Source organism: Equus caballus, chromosome 27, assembly GCF_041296265.1.
Source record: "Equus caballus isolate H_3958 breed thoroughbred chromosome 27, TB-T2T, whole genome shotgun sequence".
Lineage (NCBI taxonomy): Eukaryota > Metazoa > Chordata > Mammalia > Perissodactyla > Equidae > Equus > Equus caballus.
The window spans coordinates 37,038,448-37,055,836 of NC_091710.1; the positions used below are offsets into that span (position 1 = coordinate 37,038,448).

The 17,389-nt window shown below is 36.7% G+C and overlaps 1 protein-coding gene across 1 annotated transcript in view; it reads right to left on the bottom strand.

Moving 5' to 3' along the window:
* The window catches only part of MSR1 (macrophage scavenger receptor 1), a 76,333-nt gene that overhangs the window by 28,251 nt on the left and 30,693 nt on the right, over positions 1–17,389 (bottom strand). The window contains exons 6-8 of the mRNA XM_001488563.6: positions 15,862–15,942; positions 10,470–10,559; positions 2,256–2,309 (exon numbers count right to left, since the gene is read on the bottom strand). Of these exons, the coding sequence (XP_001488613.3) occupies positions 2,256–2,309; positions 10,470–10,559; positions 15,862–15,942 (225 nt within the window). The remainder of the gene's footprint in view (positions 1–2,255; positions 2,310–10,469; positions 10,560–15,861; positions 15,943–17,389) is intronic.

The window sequence follows — 17,389 nt, forward strand, 5'->3', positions numbered from 1 at the left end:
TTATTACGTTTAAATTATGCCTGAAAAATATGAAAAAAATGCATATTAAAGTAATTCAATATAAATTTTCATATATCATAATTAATTGAAGATGTAGAGAATCAGGCACTTTCGTACAGAATACATGAGTATCTTTTTGGAGCCATTTGCAAGAATCCATCAAATTGTAAAATGCATATCATCTTTGGATTATTGATTCTACTTTTAGCAAATTCTCTATCAAAAACTGTTCCCACAAGATCGTATATAAGAATGCTGAATGTAGCACTGTTTATTAAAGCCAAACAAAAGAAAACAAAAATCATTAAGTGCTCACGGCTAGGGGGTTGAATGACACATTATGGTATAGCTATATAATGGAATAATGTGCAGCCATTGAGAGAGGAGGTAGAGCCATATATAATGACATGGGCAGACGACTGGCATATTAAATTAAGTTAGAAGAACTTATTTAAATAAGAAGAACTTAAATATTAAGAACTTTCTTAAATAAGAAAGCAGAATGTACTGTATAGATGTTTGTGTAGATGATTCTTTTTCTCTTTTGGGACATTATAGTATTACATACTTTCTATGGGGGGTGAGCATTAGGGTAATTTAGAGGCTAATACACGAAAATACCTCCCATTACTTTCTCAAAGAAAGTATGCACATAAACTTCAAAATAGCCATAAAAATATCTTATCTGCAGCTGAAAACATTTCTGAACATATCTGAAAAAAATGTTCAAAGCATTTGATAACTTCAGGTAACAGAAGACAGTGTGTGTGTTCAGTACAGACTACAAAATCAAGAAGCCCCTTATTTGCCAAGTTTGACCAGAGTCAAGGTTAAGAAGCTCAGAGAAACTCTCAAGAAAGCAAGACAAGAAGATAAAGAAGAACCAAAGATAAAGATAAAGAGAGAGATAAAGAGAAAGAAAAGCATGAAGACCTGGAAGAGAGCTATACAAGGAACTCAAGTGAAAATGAATGGAGGGACAAGAAGAAAGGGAAAGAAGTGGAATAAAAACTATACAGCAGACAAAAGTGATCACATGAAAGGATAAATGGATACAAAGGAGAAAAGATATACTAATGTTTCTATTATCTTAATACAATGGTAATAACACTGATAATGATTGAATAAAACAAAGCACTTTGAGGAGACACAATATTCTGTGTTGTTCAATTTAGGAGCAAAGACAGATCAACAAGGCAATGATGGTGGAAAGCACCCTGTGGTTACATTATATTTTAACGAATGGCATTCACAACGGTGACCCTAATTTGTCTAAATGTGACATCCATACACAGTATTAGGCTAAAATAATTATTTTTGCTGAGACAGGGAAATTGTACTATAGTTTTTAAAACAATAGCTACAATGGAAAACTGCTAGATTTTTAGTACTTTAAAGGATTTGCCATAACCTGTCTAAAACAGACCCTTGATGGGTAAAGATTATGTTGCTGTGTGTGTGTGTACCAGCTATTCCCACAGACACACACACATCGCTTGTAGCTCCTATTGGGAATCCAGAGGAGTTGTCCCTGCATTCTGAGAAGTCACGTGTGGACTCCTCAATCCTTTTCACAATCCTTTCACTGTATCTGTGAAGACTGGGCCTAGACGCACAATAGTTGACTTATGGCATGGCATATTGAAGGCAGCTCTTCTAATATTTAGTTTTTAAGGTCCAATTTACAGATTTTCTACACTGCAACATGAGGTGGGCATTCCATCGACACAGAATTCTGTTGTGAAATCTATTCTGTTGCAGTTTTGAAAGTCTAGGATATAGAATACCACTTCTCAAATTTTTGGTAAAATATAACCAAACACAAAAACCCGAGCCATCAGAGAATTAGTCTGTGAAGGTCCTTAGATTGTCCAAATTCCTACATGTAACCTTTCAGTTAGCTCAGTTAGTAGATAAAGAGGCTGTAATTGTTTCTATTCATAAACTCGATTTTCCTTCAGCAGATAGAAATGGACTTGAAAATTGAACAATTTTCCATGTGGAATTTTTAGAAAATCGTACTCACCACAAAAATAAAATACAAATGGGTAATGAGATTTAAAGAGCTGTGTAATTTAATCTATTTGTTTTACTCCAATTAGCACGCTTTGTTTGTAGAAAACTGTGGCTGACTTCCACAGAATCTCTACGGATTGATGCTGAAGCTCCCAACATTTGCCTCAAACCCAGACCACTACTATCACAACTCGTTTATAACAAAGGCACACACGAAAAACAAGAAACTATAAACTTACTTAGCATGCTTCCACTCCCCTTTTCTCCCTTCTGGCCTTTTTGTCCTGGATTTCCTTGAAAAGAAAAGCCAAAAAATAACTTTTTAAAATTAGGGAAGTTCACAATGCTTGCTTTAAAGGAGACAGGATACCTCAAGGTGATCTAGAATATTAACGTATCACAATCTACAGATATTCAAATATAATAATGCTGTTGATGATGGTAATAATAAAAATAGCTGTCATTTTAGAAGCCCTATTATGAACCTGGCGTTGTTCTGGGTAGGTCCTTAGCACATTATCTCATTATTTACAAGGGATTAAATGTTCCATTTTCCTAAAAGTGGGAAAAACTGAAATGTAAGCAGTTTAGCAGTTAGTTTGGTGCTGATTTATCCTTTCGTCCCCAGCCTTTGACTGTGCCTTCCTTCCTCCCCCAGGGAGCCTGGTGCTGTCCATCTCATCCTACTCCTTGTGACTCTATTCCCATGACAACTTCTCTATCTTGTTTTCCCTTTCTTTAGCATGGAGCATCCCAAAGACCCGGCTGGGATGAATTTCTGGGAGTGCCAAGACCCACCTCAGTCCTGGGGGAAGCCAGGAAGGTCTGAGGGGCATCGCAGCCTCTGGGCTAGTTCCTTTTGGCTTTGAGAAACCTCAGCCACTTCCCTAGGGGTGTGGTCCAAATGTTATCATTTTACATGAGGATCAGGACTTCAAATAGGTATGGAAACATTGCTAGGACCTTAGTCTTTGCTAATGGGCTGCTATTTCACCCACAGTTCCATTGTTAAAGGTATACCCAGAAGACCGCCCTTTGGTACCTACTAGAGATTTTAATGGTAATCATTTCATCTTCTGAGAGTGGTGGTGTTTTTGCTCATCAATTCTTCTTTCAACAGTCCTCAGATATCTACCTTGCAAGTAACAACCTTCTTGACATAAATATAGGACAGATCATAGTGCTGTCTGTCTCTAACAAAGTCTTTGTTAACGTTCTTGATTCCGCCCAACAAAATCAAGAACGTCTATCTTTCCATCCAGGAGGTCAGAGGATGTAGTTTAAAAATCATGGGCTTTGGAATAATAACAATAATTTACAAATCCCTATCTTGAATTATTTTGTTCTGCCACTTACTAGTAAGTGGCTCTGAATAAGTCTTCCTGAGCTAAAGCTTATTCTTCTGTCAAATGAAAAAATAACACTTTCCATTGCAGAGTTGCCTTGAAAATTAGCAGCCTTTCCCATAATTGATAGTAGCTCTTACTATTATTTTTTGTTTTACATCTCCCAAAGCTTAGCTAGAACTGTCTCTCTGTGATGTTATTCTCAGTGAATAAGAGGACTTTTCATCTCAGTTCACTTTTTTTTGTTTTCCTGAGGAAGATTCACCCCGAGCTAACATCTGTTGCCAATCTTCCTCTTTTGTATATGAGCTGCCACCAAGGAATAGGTGTGCGTCCGGGAACTGAACCTGGGCTGCTGAAGTGGAGGACACCAAACTTAACCAGTAGGCCACCAGGGCTGGCCTTTCAGTTCACTTTTTATGGCACAATTATTTTTTATTTTACTTTAAAGTTTTAATCTTTATTTTGGGTTTTTTGTTTGTTTGTTTCTCCAGTTTACTTTGCCTTCTTCTGTGCTTTATTTTTGAACATTTGTCCTTATTCACCTCTTAGAGAAGATTTTTTGATCCCCAATTTACCAGATTTAAAAAATATAAAATTATGTGTGATGAGTAATGTGAGAATTCAGACTTAGCACTTAAAAAGTATAAATAATTTCCAATTAAAATTCTATTTTGAAGAGTTCATGAAATGCCAACCATTCCTTATCAAAGTATTATAAGAGAATGCCTCTAATTGCCCTGCATACGTGATTACATTGTACGTGATTACATTCACTTTTTAATTATGATTCAGTCATTTCAGGTAATGTTAAATTGGCAAAAATAATTAATTTAGCACAGAGTACCTAAAACCATTCCTATTTTTTTCTTGATGGTATCTTTTTATGAGATATAGTATCAAAGTTTCTGATTTCTCAAAAGAAAAAGTCTAAGATAGTAAAAAACAATTGAGAAAGAGGGGAATTAAAAGGGTGTCACTGATCAGTTCTAATTCTTTTCAGAGAAAGTAATATAATAAGCAAGCTTAACTTCATCATTTCAGAATTATTTTCACAATTAGAATAAAGGAAGTGACCATATATTATTCTTGAAAAATCTTTTCATTACTGCAACTTGTGGTGGGTATTTTAAGAATAGAAATGCTCAAGTCAGAGTACCAAGTGAATGACCCACTTAAGTCTTGATAGCTCTAGGATTGTATAATAAATAAAAAATTAGGGGGCTGGCCCCTTGGCCGAGTGGTTAAGTTCGCGCGCTCTGCTGCAGGCAGCCCAGTGTTTCGTTGGTTTGAATCCTGGGTGCGGACATGGCACTGTTCATCGAGCCATGCGGAGACAGCGTCCCACATGCCACAACTAGAAGGACCCACAACGAAGAATGTACAACTATGTACCAGGGGGCTTTGGGGAGAAAAAGGAAAAAATTAAAAAATCATTAAAAAAAATTAGTTTCTTTTTTATTTGCTTTTTACCTTACACCACTCTTTTTTTTAATGATGGTAAAATGAAAACTACCTTCTTCTTATAAACAAATACAAATTTTATGTCATTTTACCATGATGCAGAGATTATCTCACAGATGACACTTGGAAATCTTTTCTCACACTTGAATCCATTAAAAACATTCTAGAGAATGGGAGTATTTCCCTCCTTTAGAAAGACACCTTTGGCTAAAAAATGAGCCCAGGAACTTAGTGAAAAGCTGGAATAAACCATCTCCTGTCATACATGTTGCTCTTCAATCAAAGACAAAGAACACGTATTTCTGAAAGTCATTGAAAAATAAGAAGTAAATAGTATGTAATATACTGACATTCTAACTTTAAATATAAAGGGAGGTAATTTCAATAAATCATTACGATTTTAAGCATTTTTAGTGCCCCTTCCAAGAGCTAGACATTAGACTAGTCGTTTTCACGTACACGTCATAAATATCCCAGCCATACTGTTTGCAGCTATTTGTTTCAGATGTGACCATCTCCCTCCTACGCCTAATACTTGTTTCCCGAATTCTTCACCTTCAACCTTCTTTTTAATCTTACACTATCCTTCTACCCTTCTTTCCTCTCTATCTTCAACCACTCCTCTACTTTATCTTCCCAACAGCATGTAAGCAAGATTCAAATCTCTCTTTCACAGAAATAAAAGCAAATCAAATGAAAAAAACACAACAAACAAAAACCTGATTTCTTTCTCTTCCTCTACAAAGGTTCAGGTTTCCCAGCAATTACAACTCTCATCCCCAGTTCACCTCTAAGCATTCCCCAATCTGCTTCCCACCTCACCCTGCCCCGCCCCACAGAAACTGCTCTCAGTAAAGGCAACATCCTTATAACAACAAAAGCAAGCAGCTTTCCATACACGTCATCTTACTTGACCACCTTCTGAAACTCCCTCTGCCTTTGGATTTTTCGTACCACATTCTCTGGGTTTTCTTCCTCACTCTGGCTGCTTCTGTTCAATCTACTGCTTTGCTGTTTCTGCTCAGCCTGTACTTCTGGAACTACTTAAGGCTTTATCCTAGGCCCCTTGTCTTCACATCTTTTTCTCATTGTCTACCCACAAAATATAATTAAAATCACTGATTCCAATGAACATGTATATATCACAGCTTCAGCTTTGTCCTTCTAGCTTTTGCCTCTCCTCTGAACTCCACAGCCATATATTCAACTATCTATGAATATCCGCATGAATGACACAGAGAAAGTGTTCAGTAAGTATTTCTCAAATAAATAAATGAACTATTTATGGTCCATAGTTTTAGATACTCCCAAGAAAGACCATAACTCACCCTTTGTGGAATCAGACTTGGAATGGACTCCAAAAGTCTGAGTGGAGAGAAGCACATTATTTACATGGTAGAAAGTCTAGTTTATTGGACAAGGTTATATCCAGAGTCCTCAAGGGATTTTGAAGATATGTAAGGTTACGCTTCAATTCAATCCTCAAAGCTTTCTGAAGTAAGTATGTCAGATCTTGTAAATGCCCTACTCCATAGATCTTCTATGCATGAAGAAAGCATGAATTCTTCCTTTTATCTTCTCTTATTTGTGTATCTGATCAGCCAAGGACTATGCCTTATTCGTTCATCATTTCCCTGTATCTAGCATGGTACTTTGTATATATAGTATGTACTTAATACATGTAGAAGGGGTTGGGGTCAGGAAGAAAAGGAGAGCAGGGGAGAAAGCAGGAGAAAATAAATAAATAGTCCTGCTCTTTCTTTAATTTTTTGCTTTGAACTCTGATAAAGCTTTTGATATCACTCAGATAGTCCAGGCTGTGTCATTAGACTATCAATTATTGGATTTCATCTCTAATTTTACCAGCTTCTGTGGACTCTTGTAGAGGAAGCACTCTGTATTAGTCCTTGTTTTAGTCTGCAGTACAACTAAAGCAGTACCAGGCACTGCTGCTCACATTTCTACCAAATTTGAACCTTTTTATAAGGAAGTGATATCTTAAGGATATTTTTTTTTTTTTTTTGAGGAAGGTTAGCCCTGAGCTAACCGCTGCCAATCCTCCTCTTTTTGCTGAGGAAGACTGGCCCTGAGCCAACATCTGTGCCCATCTTCATCTACTTTATATGTGGGACGCCTACCACAGCATGTGCCATGTCCGCACCCGGGATCTGAACCGGTGAGCCCCAGGCCGCCAAAGCGGAACATGTGAACTTAACTGCAGTGCCACTGGACCAGCCCCTTAAGGATATCTTTTGTTAAAGGTTTTATTACCTCTTCCTTTGGTTTTATTTTTGCCGAGTTTCTTTTGCTCCACTCCTTTTCGTTACCTGAAGATGTAGTTCTCAAGGTGTGGTCCCTGCATCAGAATCATCCCTATCACCTGGAAACTTGTGATGAATGGAAATTCCTGAGGGAAACCAAACGCTGACTCTTGAATCAGAAACTCCAGGGGTCGAGTCTAGGATGCTCTGTTAACAGGCCCTACAGGTGACTCTAATGCCTGCTCAAGTTGGAGAACAACAGACCTAGAGAAATTCTATGCATCTCTTAGGCCAGCACTAGCACCACTTCTGTAACACGTTGTCTTGCTCTGTGGAATTAATGACTCTCAACTCTCTACTCCCATAGCATTTTGTCCTACTTCACAAATGTTTATCACTTACCATATTACATTATAGCTAATCGCTTCTGTATTTTTCTGTCTCCTGCTCTGGGAGGGCAGTGCCTGTGCTCTATTATCTCCAGCATACAGTGAACCCTCATAATACTGTGTTGACTGCATGAATGACTCAGTGAGCGCTCTCCCGAGTACTTTGACTATGGGCACTTGCTGAATTCTAGGAGTTTAGGAGTAGAGAGAAACCTAGAGCTTGCACTGGCTGTAGCTAATAACTAACATGTATATGCAGCCTGCTGTGTGATAGACACTGTTTGAAGCACTTTAAGACATCTATTAATTCATTTGATTTTTATAGAAATTCTAAAGTGTGGGTCCTCTTACCAGCCCTGTTTTGCAGATAATAAAACCAAGGCACAGAGAGGCTAACTAAGTGGGGAGGTAGGGTTCAAACCTAGGATTCAAACATGCACTGTGCTATCCCTGGAAAATACAAATATGGACCATGCTATCCTTGTGCTTTCCAACAAGGCAAAAAGAATAATATACATGGAATAACTATGTGCCACCATGAGATTCAAGTTCAAACCCCTCTGACAAACATTTAATCCTCCAAAACAAACAACCTCAGATTAGATACGTCACACAAACTTTACAGAATCATCTTTTTGATTATACTTTTGAAGAGAGGTCATTGTGAAATTCCTGCGAGAAAACTTTTCAAGGATGGGGAACTAGCTTGTGTCATATCCCCAGCTCCAAGCAGAATGTATGAGACAAAATAGACACCTAACAAATGAGGAAAGTTATTTCTCGTTAAATCAGTTAAGTTGTGCTATAGTTACACGACTCTTCTGTGGTTCATTTCTAACTTCTTCCCTGACCACATAGAGAGAAAGTTGTACTTAACAGACAGACACTTGTGAGAAATAGTGAGGCTTTCTTAACATTCCTAAAATTTCTGCCACTTTTCCCCTTTTTGTGTAGTCTTTATAGAAAGACAAATTAGTAACTCTAATTTACTCAGAGCTCATAGTGATATTCATTGGTAAAGTTAATCTTATGATTTAATACAAATAGGAAGTTATAAATAGATCATGCCAGAAAGAGTCCCAAACAAAATCTTACCACAATTTTGCCAGGGATAATAAATGACTATCTATTTGAGATAGATAGTAGACTAAGACACCATTTTAACTAAAACAACACAAATAAAATATCTTTTCTCACTTCACAGAATTATTTTGAATTATCTTGGAATCTATAAGTAGCTTCACAATTTTGTCAAATTAAAGGTTTTCAAATACATTTATCTGTTGAACACAAACTGCCCATCCAGGAAATTCAGCAATTCCTGAGCGATGTAGATAATGTCAAACAAATTAACAAACAAACACACACTCTTCCCACGTTGCCCAAAACGCCTGATTAAAGCTAGCTGGTTTTAGAGATGGTTGGTACATAAATACATCATTCAGTTCAGGTGCTCAGGTCTCTGGGGGAGACACAGTCCACAAACACTGATACTACCAAAAGTACCTCAACCCACATATTAGAATTGCTAAAATCCAAAACACCGATGAACATCAGATGCTGGTGAGGATGTGGAGCAATAGGAACTCTCATTCATTGCTGGTGGGAATGCAAAATGGTGCAGCCACTTTGGAAGATAGTCTGGCAGTTTCTTATAAAACTAAACATAGGTCTCCCACGTGATCCAGCAATGACACTTCTAGGTAAACTCAAGTCCACACAAAAATGTGTGCATGAATGCTTATAGGAGTTTGATTTGTGGTTGCCAAAACTTGGAAGCCACCAAGATGTCCTTCAATAGGTAAATGGATAAACAATTTGTGGTGTATCCATACATTGGAATATATTGAGTATTAAAAATAAATGAGCTATCAGGCCACAAAAAAATATGGAGAAACTTAAATGCATATTGCTAAGTGGAATAAGCGAGTCTAAAAAGATTACATACAGTACAATTCCAAGTACATGACATTCTGGAAAAGGCAAAACTATGGAGATAGAAAAAAGATCAGTGGTTGCCAGGAGTTGGGGAGGGAGCAGGGTGGTGATGAGTAGGTCAACCACTGGGCATCTGCTTCACAGGGCAGGGAAACTATTCTGCATGATACTCCAGTGGTGGCTACTTGTCATAACACATTTGTCAAAAGGCATAGAAAGCAGAATACTGAGAGTGAACCCTAATATAAACTGTGGACTTTAATCACAATGGATCAATATTGGTTCACCAATTATAACAAATGCACCACACAAATGCTCGATGTTAGTAACAGGGGAAACTATGTGGGTAGGTAGTATATGGGAACTCTGCGTTTTTTGTGCAATTTTTCTGTAAACCTAAAAACTGCTCTAAAAAAAATCTGTTAAAAAAACACCTCAATGATAAGGATCCTATTCTCTTGGTCATACTTTTCTTTGAAATTAGGGTAAAGAATAAGCCTGTCTCCCTCTACAATTTCTGTGCAAAGTTCACAATTCAAGCTTAGGCTACTGGCATAAGGAGTAGAAATAACATCAACATGTATGTAAATTTTAAAGGGCCCAATCAATGTTGATTAAGTACTTATATATAATACCAGGCAGTTTATCTTGCATAGGATAAGATTTCAGGTCTATCTCTATTTTGCTAACCGTAACTGAACAAAGTTTGGTCAGTTTTGGTTAAAGAGATATTTATACTTTGCTTGTTTTTCTTTGCCCGTCTTTCCACTTTCTTTCTTCTAAGATAGATACCATTTTTCATGGTGATTTATGATTATTTGGGGTTTATAAATCCTGCTTTATTTTTAGTAAACTATTTTCCGTAGGGATATAGAAACTTTCCTCAGGTGGACAGAAATCAGTTTCAAAATGTTTAAGACCACAAAATAAATTGCATGAGTGCTACTGTTCATGCTATGATGACCATCATTTTGTTATCTAGGAAGTTGAAAACAATGTGTGTGGACTGTGTTATTTTACATATTCTATAAAGATAATATACGTTATCATAATACCTGTCCTCCCGCTCTTCCCCGGTTGTCCTGGGTATCCTCGACTTCCGGGAAAGCCAACTGCTCCCCGATCACCTTTAGGACCTGAAGGACCTACATGGTTAAAGGAGGAAAACACAGTGGTAATTATTCATTTTTCATATAGACTTGAGGGTATAATGAACAATCTAGTTTCATTGATGAATATGAAATAGGTGTATCTCCAAATAGAGGAAAAACATCTTTCCTAAAACTTCATGTGTGCCATTGGTAGATAATATAAACAGTAAATAGAATGTCGGTACAATTAGTACACTGTAGACATTCAATAAATACATTTTTTATTACAAATAAAAGCACATGAGAAAAAAAAAATCTTGGGGTTTTAACCAGAGTTTCATGCAGTCTAATCAGAAATCTCCAAATGGCAGGATTTTGCTGTAGCTGAAATGATAACTTTGAGATGTATAAGCTGAAAATTGAGTTCTTAAGAATTGTCGCAGAAAAAGCACAACTCAAGCAATAAGAAATATCAAAGAGTATTTATTTAAAAAACAGGGGTTCTATTTCTAGAATATATTACTCTATCTCTCATGGACTTATTTTTACATATTCCATTGTAATCCCAAACAATAGTGTAACTCTGTGTGTGTGTGTCTGTGTGTACAGTATACAGAGATTCATTTATGGGTATATATTATACACATATGCAAACCCAGGGTTTTACATGCTTAAATAAAAACAGCCATTTTTTTTTTTACCCCAAATATCTGTGGTGACTATGAAAACTGCATATAATAGAAAGTGTTATTTTCCTGTGGAGTAAAATATTTCATCCTGGAGTCCAGTGGTTTGAGAGAAACTATTGTAAAAAAAATTATCAGTTCACAGAGATCCTATTAACCCAATTTTCAGTTAACTCCTTGGGAAGCACATTATGAAAAATTGATTATACATCTTTTTCCAGTGTCAATCTTTTAATATATTACCATTATTTTACAAGTTCCAGGAGTCAGGACTTACGCATATTTAATTCATTTAAAAAATCTTTTGAGATTCATTTATATAGACACCTAAAACTGGGTTAACTGTTCTCTATGAAATGTTCAGTTTAAGAAGTATATTATTTTAAATAGTTAAATATTATTCAACCCAGGGTAAAACTTTCATTCCAATGGAAATTAAGTAGGTATCTAAAGCAATAAAATGGTAAGTTATGTTTAGAAATGTTAGTAAAGTCAGGCCACCTCAATTTACTCAATATATATTACTTTGTGTATATATTGATATATTGTGTATATATAGTATATATAGAAATATACAATATATACCTAAGTGCAATATATACATATGCACAATATTGATATAAGTACAATATATACATATGTAAAATATTGAGATTATATATATAAGTACTTTGTAGTACATATTGGCTAGACTTCATAGCATACAGCCTAAAAAATACATAAAATCAGTTCTCAGGACAGGCTTATAGATGAATATTTGTATCTTTCTTCACTATCCAAGCAAGGTAGTCAGAACTTTCGACTTACAATTGTTAAAATCTGTCACTCAAATTTATAAATAAAAACATCAACTCTAAATTCTCTCTCTCTTTTTTTTTTTTTTTAACCTTAGAACATCCTGCACTCTGGTGTCTCCCATTTTTACCATTTATCCATTAATTCAACAAAAGATATATTATGCTTGCATGTTGTGCATCCCTATCCATTCCTGGAGTTACAAAGGTTTTCATCCAAACAGATCACCCAGTGTGGAGAAACAGTAAGGGGAGATGGATGTAAGAAAGTTAGCAAATAAATTTTAAAAAAGGTAATGTTGGACGTCGTAATTTTAGAAAAATGAAGAAATGTAATAGAGAATGCCTTGGGATCTGCTTTAGAGAAGGGGATCTGAAAGAGCCTCTCCAATGATGGCTCATTGAGTACATTACAGTGACACTCAGAATACAGCTATTCTACTAGAAATTATGTTATATTTTCAAATAAATAAAATCCATGAATCCATGAAATTCAAATGAACCCATGAAGGAAGCACAGGTGATACTTTCATTGCAGTCACTCGATCATCAGACCTCTATTATGGGAGAAATTTAAGCAGCTCTACATGGCCTATGGGTCATGTGACTTGTTTGTTTAATGATGTTTGCAAATATGACTCCTAAATATAAGCACCACAATTGAATTTTATTCTAAGAGATCAGATTCTCTGAGCCTTTGAGTTGGCAATCAGCTAATTTTCTGCAATTTTATCTGTGGCAAAGGGAAAGGGTCTGGCACCTGCTTCTAACTCACAGGCAAAATCAGCACATTTTACCCAGAATCCAGCTATGGAATGTGAGAGCTTCAAGGGACCGTACAAATCATCCCGTCCAAATATGTCATTTTGCAGAGGCGGGAACAGAAGACCAGAGAGATAAAACCATGTACATAAAGCTGGTTTGATAATAATTCACATATTCTCGGTTCCCAGCTCTCCATCCAGGCTTCTTTCTGTGGTCTAGCGGACTGGTTAAGAGCACGGACTCTGAAATCATGTCCATCTGGGATCAAATAGTGGCTCTGCCACTTACCAGCTGCTGACTGATCTTAGGCAAGCCATTTAACTTCCCTGTGCATCTGTAAAATGGGCATATTATTTGTACCTACATTATAAATTTGATGTGATGATTAAGAGCTAATAAATGCAAAACACTTAGAATAGTGCCACCACATCATAAATGCTTGGTGTTAGGTCTTCTTTTTCTCCTCCTCTTTTTCCCCCACCCCTTCTTCCTCCTCCCTGTACTCCTTCTTTGTAGTAATATAATAATTATTTTCACCAGCCTTTTGTGTATAGTTAGCAGTGACATTTTTGGATGCTTTTGCACAGTTTGTTACCTCCCAAACAAATCTGCTTTCAGGGCCAGCCCTGATGGCCTAGTGGTTAAAGTTCAGCACACTCTGCTTTGGCAGCCCTGGTTCAGGTCCCCAGGCATGGAACCACACCACTCATCTGTCAGTAGCCATGCTGTGGTGGCAACTCACATAGAAGGACTTACAACCAGACTATACAACTAGGTACTCGGTTTGGGGAGGGAAAAAAATGAGGACAAAAAAACCCCCACCTGCTTTCAATACTCATGCACAGAGCAACAGCCTGAAGCTGTCAACATTCTTTCCTTAAACGTATATTTTAGGGAGCATTGTCCTTGTTGAGGCCTGGAGGAGAGGCCTCTCTGGGCCATAGACTATGAGGAGGGGCAGGGTAGGGCAAAGACATGCACGGGAAAGTGCTCAGTAGACATTTTTTCAAGTAAAATGCATTAGGTCATTCTCCCTGGCATGTTTCCAAGGAAATGATATTCTGAAATGGATTTCTATTATATTATTCTGAAGTGAAGCACATTTTAACATAATGTCCACCCCAGTACATGAGTAACAATTGTAATATATTTAATATATTGACTATTTAAGACCACTAAAATAAATACTTAAATTTCATATCATGGTTGTTAGTCTACGTGACTTTGACTTTGTCAAGCTGAGTTTAGTGGGCTCAATTGGATGTATAAGTGGAGTTTTAATGAACTTGCTGAAATCAGGAAGTAGAATTATCATGCCAGTACATCATATACCCTTAAATTCCAGATTCTAGTACCAAGTATGGGGCAATTAGGCAATCTGGCAGAGCGCAAAACAGAATGAAGCCATTAAGTGGGGAAGAATCCATTAGGAGAGATGCCTGGAAATTGAAATACTTTTGCCGCAGTGCAGCAAACCAAATGGTAACCTAATAATCTAAAAGAGTCAATTTATCAGCCCAACAATGAAATCGAACTCTCTTTTATGAGGGACTAGATAATGCCTACTTGTGTACATGAGCAGTACCAAGTGGAACAGACTAGGCTCTCACTAAAAGAATCAAACCAGCTTTGCAATGGTGTCTGTTTACGGTATTAATAGAAGCTGAAACTTTCAAACTCCTCTTTCTATTTCATACATCTGTAGTTCAGAGAGAGCTGCAAAAGATGCTCCCAAGATGAAGCTTTGTTCGGCAAGTTATAGCCCAGACTGCCTTTATGGTTGAGCTATAAAGCTTTGACAATTGCAGTTTGTAATGGCAGATCTGATGGGACTTTGACAATAGCAGCTCTGGCAGCTGATATAATACTGGTTACTTCCCCTTCTTACGGCATTAACGCACCATTGTTAAGATCTCCTGAGTGCTAGTCAAGTAGAAAGACTTTTGTGAATAAAGAATCGTATCTGGTAGTACTTTCAAAGGCACACTGACAACCCACGCAATATATATATATATATAGATAGATAGATAGAGATATATAAAATAGATATGTTTTTTCTTTAAAATAATTTTAAAATCTTTTTAAATGTAAACGTCATATATTGCTTTTTAAGCACAATGTTTTAAAGGTCATTTAAGTATCAAATTCATGCTCTTCATTTTTAAAAGTTATTTTTCTAATGTAACCTGGGCTAGTAAATACATTGATCAAAAAGAAGAACATTTTGTGTCATCAAAAGACAGAAAAATAAGATGATGTACATGGTATTTAGACATGTTTTTGGCAGCACAAACCATCCTAGTTATGATTAGACCATGCAATGTATTCCCCGCTTACAAAAAGCATGCAAGGTATTTGATTTCTAGCCAAGAATAACATGACAATCGTGTTATTGTTATTGTCTTTGTTTTCTTGAGAGGAAAGAAAGTTCATGCTCTTTCTCCTTTTCTGTCTTCTATTAGCTTCTTTCAAAATATTGCTTTCGAGATTGCAACATAGACAGAGGAAAATAATTTGAAATACTTTTGCTCTAAGTAAAATAGGGAGAGTGACTGACAGCAAAGGTAAAAGTCATCTGCGTTCTAGTCAGCATTTACATTCAGATTTCGTAGGTTTAAGCAGCTAATTTCCAGCGAAGGACTATGAAGGAATACAACCCAATTTGCCTTTGACTCATATTAATTATTTTTTTTTTTTTGCATTTTAAAAACCAGATAACTTGCAAACATATTCAATGTGAAGATGATTTTCATATTCTCCTTCACACGTGACCTAAAGCTAGGTCTGCCATACCTTGTTTCTAGTCAGTGATATAGATATAGACATATTCAATGACACAGATAGCACTCCCCAGACTTAATAATAGCCCCATGTGGTGGCTCTGGCTAAAGCATTTGACTTTCTTCAAAAATTAAGAGTCAGTGCTTACCATTCACTACATTATAGTGATTAGGCCACTGGAACACTTAATTTCCATCTCAACATACACACACGCGTGCACTCATCCCACGGGGGAAATCAAGTAGCTCTTCACCACCCACCCCGGACACATATATGGATGTATATTACCTGATTCTGTAGTATATGATTAAGCAGTTACTATGTCCATACCTATTGGACCTGGAAAGCCTCGTGGACCAACTTCTCCAGCGGGACCTCTATCTCCTTTTTCACCTGGGGGCCCAGGAGGACCTTTAAAAAAAATTACACTTACTGATCATAGTTTCAAAGCATAGGTAAAATGGATTCATCATTTGTTGAAGTAAATTCAAAGTCTTTTATTTGTTGAGCAATAGCATAGAATGAATAAGACTTCCCTTCCTGAATGGAGGCACACTCTGCTATTGAGTAGTGCAATGCCCTACACAGGTGTGGGTGAGATAGCCCTAAACTAGACAACCAAATTATATATTCAATATCGTCTATGTGTGCCTAGCACTTTTCTACATTCTCAGGACTTGGGGGCAGAGAAAAGACACTGAATCAACGATGGCACAAACCCACTTTAGTATTGTGTAATACCAGGTGGATTTCACTATACTGAGTTCGATAGATGCTCATAGTATAGATACATTGAGTGGAAAATGTATAAGTAAAGATTTACAAGTCATGTGTGGTACCCTCAAGGGAAACAGAAGACCATACATAGTAGACAACCAAAACCCATATTGGTGAAAATGACAAACTCAGATATTCGTTGGAGAGATGCAGATCAGCATGAGTGGCAAAGGTTGAAAAGACTTTACTGAGGGAGAAGGATTTGAAGGGTACTTTGAAGAATAGGTAGAATGAGAAGAAAGAGAATTCTGGGTAAGTGGGAGAGATGTGGGGAAAGGCAGGACAGTAAAAATGAGTAAATAAATACTTTTTCAAGTAAAATATTAAGTAGAATCTCGAGGTAGATATAGATATTATAAAATAAGATGGAAAGGTTGCAGGGAAAAATTTGACTGCTTTTGTCTCACAATTTCCCAGGTGTCCTCTGAGTACTGAGTTGGATCAACATTTATTTAGTCACTTGAATTTTCTGTGCCCAGCAAAACACATATCCAGTGATCACCTCTATGGAATAATGGCACTAGGTATGTCTTTAGAACTTAGAGGTAATCCTGCCAGTACTCCCTTTTCTATATGGAGTATACAGGACAAATATTATTCCTTTCATTTAAAGCAGAATGCTTAGCAATTTTCTTTTCAATTCCAAAAGGGAGAAACAAACCTGGATACACCATAGAATAATCAAATAGCAATGTTTTAAAAGAGGCATTTTCAATTGCTATGATTCAGCCACATACATAGGCCAAGGACAACACACAACTATATTTAGCATCACTGGTCTACAAATTTTGTTTACACCTTTTAATCAGGTGTGGAGATAGAATACCCGAAGAATTCTAAGAGGGGGCCACATAAATAGGTAAAGATTATCTCATAAATACGTATATTCTGTCCATTTTCTTTGCTTCTTTGGAAGTCTTTGTCCCTGCTTCTCTCCATTTCCTTATTTGTTCCTTTTTTCAAGGTCTAACACGGGTGTTAGAACCTTCCTTCCCTGGTTACTCAATTTTCAAAATATCATTGCTCTTCTCGATGGCACATTGTCCCTCGCTCTTAAAACTCAACATTGGGCAGTAATATT